At 44.5% G+C, this 2,904-nt stretch overlaps 1 protein-coding gene across 1 annotated transcript; it reads left to right on the top strand.

Annotated features, from left to right (window-relative positions):
• Positions 1-117: 117 nt before the first annotated feature.
• On the top strand, positions 118-2,011 carry LOC130503002 (uncharacterized; the record flags this gene model as incomplete). Its single annotated transcript, XM_056997675.1, has 2 exons — positions 118-1,826; positions 1,922-2,011. Coding segments are annotated over 2 exons (1,799 nt in total), but the record flags the coding sequence as incomplete, so codon positions are not given.
• Between the last annotated feature and the right edge of the window lie 893 nt (positions 2,012-2,904).

The following is a 2,904-nucleotide window of genomic DNA, read 5'->3' as shown; positions in this document are numbered from 1 at the left end:
CCAGCTCTCCACCAGCTCCCCCCCCAATTCCACCCGTCCGCGAAACTAGGCCACTATCAGAGATCAGTGATGAAGAATTTGACGTACCTCCCCTTTTCGATGATCTTGCCTATGAAGCTGAAGATGTGCCCGACTTGCTTTCCGATGCCAAAGACGAGGAACCGTTTGTCGGCAAACTATATGCGACCAAGCAGGATTGTCAAATTGGCCTTGCTATCTATGCAATCAAGGAGCAGTTTTATTTCAGGCAAACAAGAACCTCGAGGCATTCTTTTGTGCTCAGTTGCCACGATGTCCGGTGCGATTGGCGGATACTAGCAAAAGAGCTTACCAATTGTGGTTATTACACTATCAAGAAGGCCCAGCTCGTTCACACCTGCACTATTGACACCCGCAACCTATACAGGAAGAAGGCCACTTCCAAGGTCATTGCACATGTGTACAAATCTCGCTACAACGAACCCATCAACGGACCCAAATCTGCACAACTACAGACGATGATCTTGGAAGACCTACGCGTCTCTGCGTCATACATGAAATGCCACAGGGCGAAAGAACAAGCTGTTGAGGACACCGTTGGAAACGCTGAGGATTCTTTCCTCAATCTGGAAGACTATTTTGAGAGGCTCAAGGCTACAAACCCAGGCACGGTTACTGCAATTCAAACAGAGCTTGATATTGAAGGCAACACACGGTTTCTGTATGGCTTCCTCTCTTTCGGTGCTTCCATCCAGGGCTTCCGCAAGCTCCGCCACGTTCTTATCATTGATGGTACACACCTGTCTGGAAAATACAAAGGGGTCCTACTCACCGCTAGCGGACAAGATGGGAACTTCCAAGTGTTCCCTCTGGCTTTTGCTGTTGTCGATGGCGAAACAGAGGATGCGTGGACTTGGTTCCTGACAAAGCTTGAACGGATAATTGCTGACTCAACAAACCTCACCATCATCTCAGACCGAGCCGCAGCTATTATCAAAGCCAAGCGAACAGTCTTCCCTATGTCACACCATGGAGCATGCATTGTCCACTTGATGAGGAATGTTGTCAGCCGTTACAAAAACAAAGGGCTTGCGAAAATGGTGTGTGAGGCTGCTTTCTCTTTCCGACGCAGAGACTTTGATGCAAACTTTGCAAAAATCAAACAAGCCAATGGCGCCTGCGCCCTATACCTTGAAGGCATTGGCACTGCTAAGTGGTCTAGGACTTACTTCAAAGGGGAACGTTACAACCTTCTGACCAGCAACACAGCAGAGCAGCTCAACAACGCTCTCAAATTGTCACGGCCTTCACCTATCATTGAGTTATTCATGTTCATCCAACGCATGTTGACTCGGTGGTTCTCTGCTAGACGAACCAAGTCAGCTAAGTGCAGAGGTTTTGTAACAACTGAGGTTGAGAAGGTAATGCAGACACATATCAGACTCACTAAAGGAAGCAAAATTGCAAACATAACAGACTGGAGCTATCAGATCAGGGGACTCTTTGGTCATCCTAACACTGTCTCTCTAGAAAACAAAGTCTGTACCTGTCAGGTTTTTCAGAAGCTTAAAATTCCCTGTGGCCATGCTCTCCTCGCTGCTGACTCCATTGGCCTCCCCTATGTTAACCTGTTTGGTGATTACTACAAAACTCAGACCTGGAGAGACACTTATGCTGGTGTCATATACCCTGAAGCCCCTCCAGGCGACTTGCCAATTGGAGACTTGCCTATTGGAGACTTGCCCATTCCAGAAGAAGTGACAACCGTCACTTTGCTCCCTCCACAAACTCGTCGTCCATCTGGACGCCCAAAGGAGGGACGTATACCATCAACTGGAGAGATACCGGTAACTATGCTTCTATTTCTAAGAAATTTTTCGAATTAATTGTTAGAATTAAGTCCCCTAAGGCCACGCAACATTGTAACACTGTCTTCTCGCAGGTTCCCAAGAAAAAGAAACTCACCCAGAACAAGTGCGGCCGCTGTGGACAAACTGGTCACAACCGCACAAACTGTGTGGTCCCAATCTGACCGAGGTGAATCCAATATCCAATTGACCTCAATTGTGGATAGAGTATTCACCTCCTTTTGTGTCTTTTTGGCTTTTTGTGGCTTATTAACATGTAAAACACTTAGCAAACATGTTTTCGCCTTTATATATTATCTCCCAAACTTTCTTAATTTGCTTCTATGTTTTTCCTCTCCCTTCGATCTAAATTTACATGTTAAGAACCCGCTCCCAATAAAAAAGAAACGAACAACTGGATAAAGGCATCCGATCACGTACATGTGTACATTATTACACCGATCATGTACATATGTACATTATTACACGTTTTTGATTCCAGTACCAAAAAAAATATTTTTAGGTACACAACGTATGTACACCCACAACCAGAGTACATGTGTACGTTTAATATCAGTAACCTTACATTCCTTCCTAATTGACCACATCTTGAGGATCCTGTCCCAGAAACAAGATTTGGCGCTGAGTCCATCCGTACGTTTCGTACCTGTAACTTTACCTTGCTTTCTAATTGACCACATCTTAAGCATCCGGTCCCTAAAACAACATATTGCAAGTCGTACATATGTACACCTACTGGCTGAGTCCATATGTACATTTCGTATCAGTTACCTTGCCCTGTTTTCTAATTTGGGCTGTACACATACTCAGTTACCTTGCCCTGTTTATTCGACGTAATAGTATACATGTATATATATTAGCAAAACCCTAGAACATAATGCATAACCTTCTCTCTTGTACCCTTTGGCACTAGCATCTGTCCATGCGTACAGTTGTTTTTTGTAAATTGTTAGTATCCAATTGTACACATACTCAGCCAAACCAGACGACGCAAATTCCCATTAGTTATAAAAAGCCGACTTAAGTTTTACATTACAAATCCTACTTGAAACATCAT

The sequence above is a fragment of the Raphanus sativus genome, unplaced genomic scaffold, assembly GCF_000801105.2.
Source record: "Raphanus sativus cultivar WK10039 unplaced genomic scaffold, ASM80110v3 Scaffold0756, whole genome shotgun sequence".
Taxonomy (NCBI): domain Eukaryota; kingdom Viridiplantae; phylum Streptophyta; class Magnoliopsida; order Brassicales; family Brassicaceae; genus Raphanus; species Raphanus sativus.
This window is presented reverse-complemented; position numbering and strand designations above follow the sequence as displayed.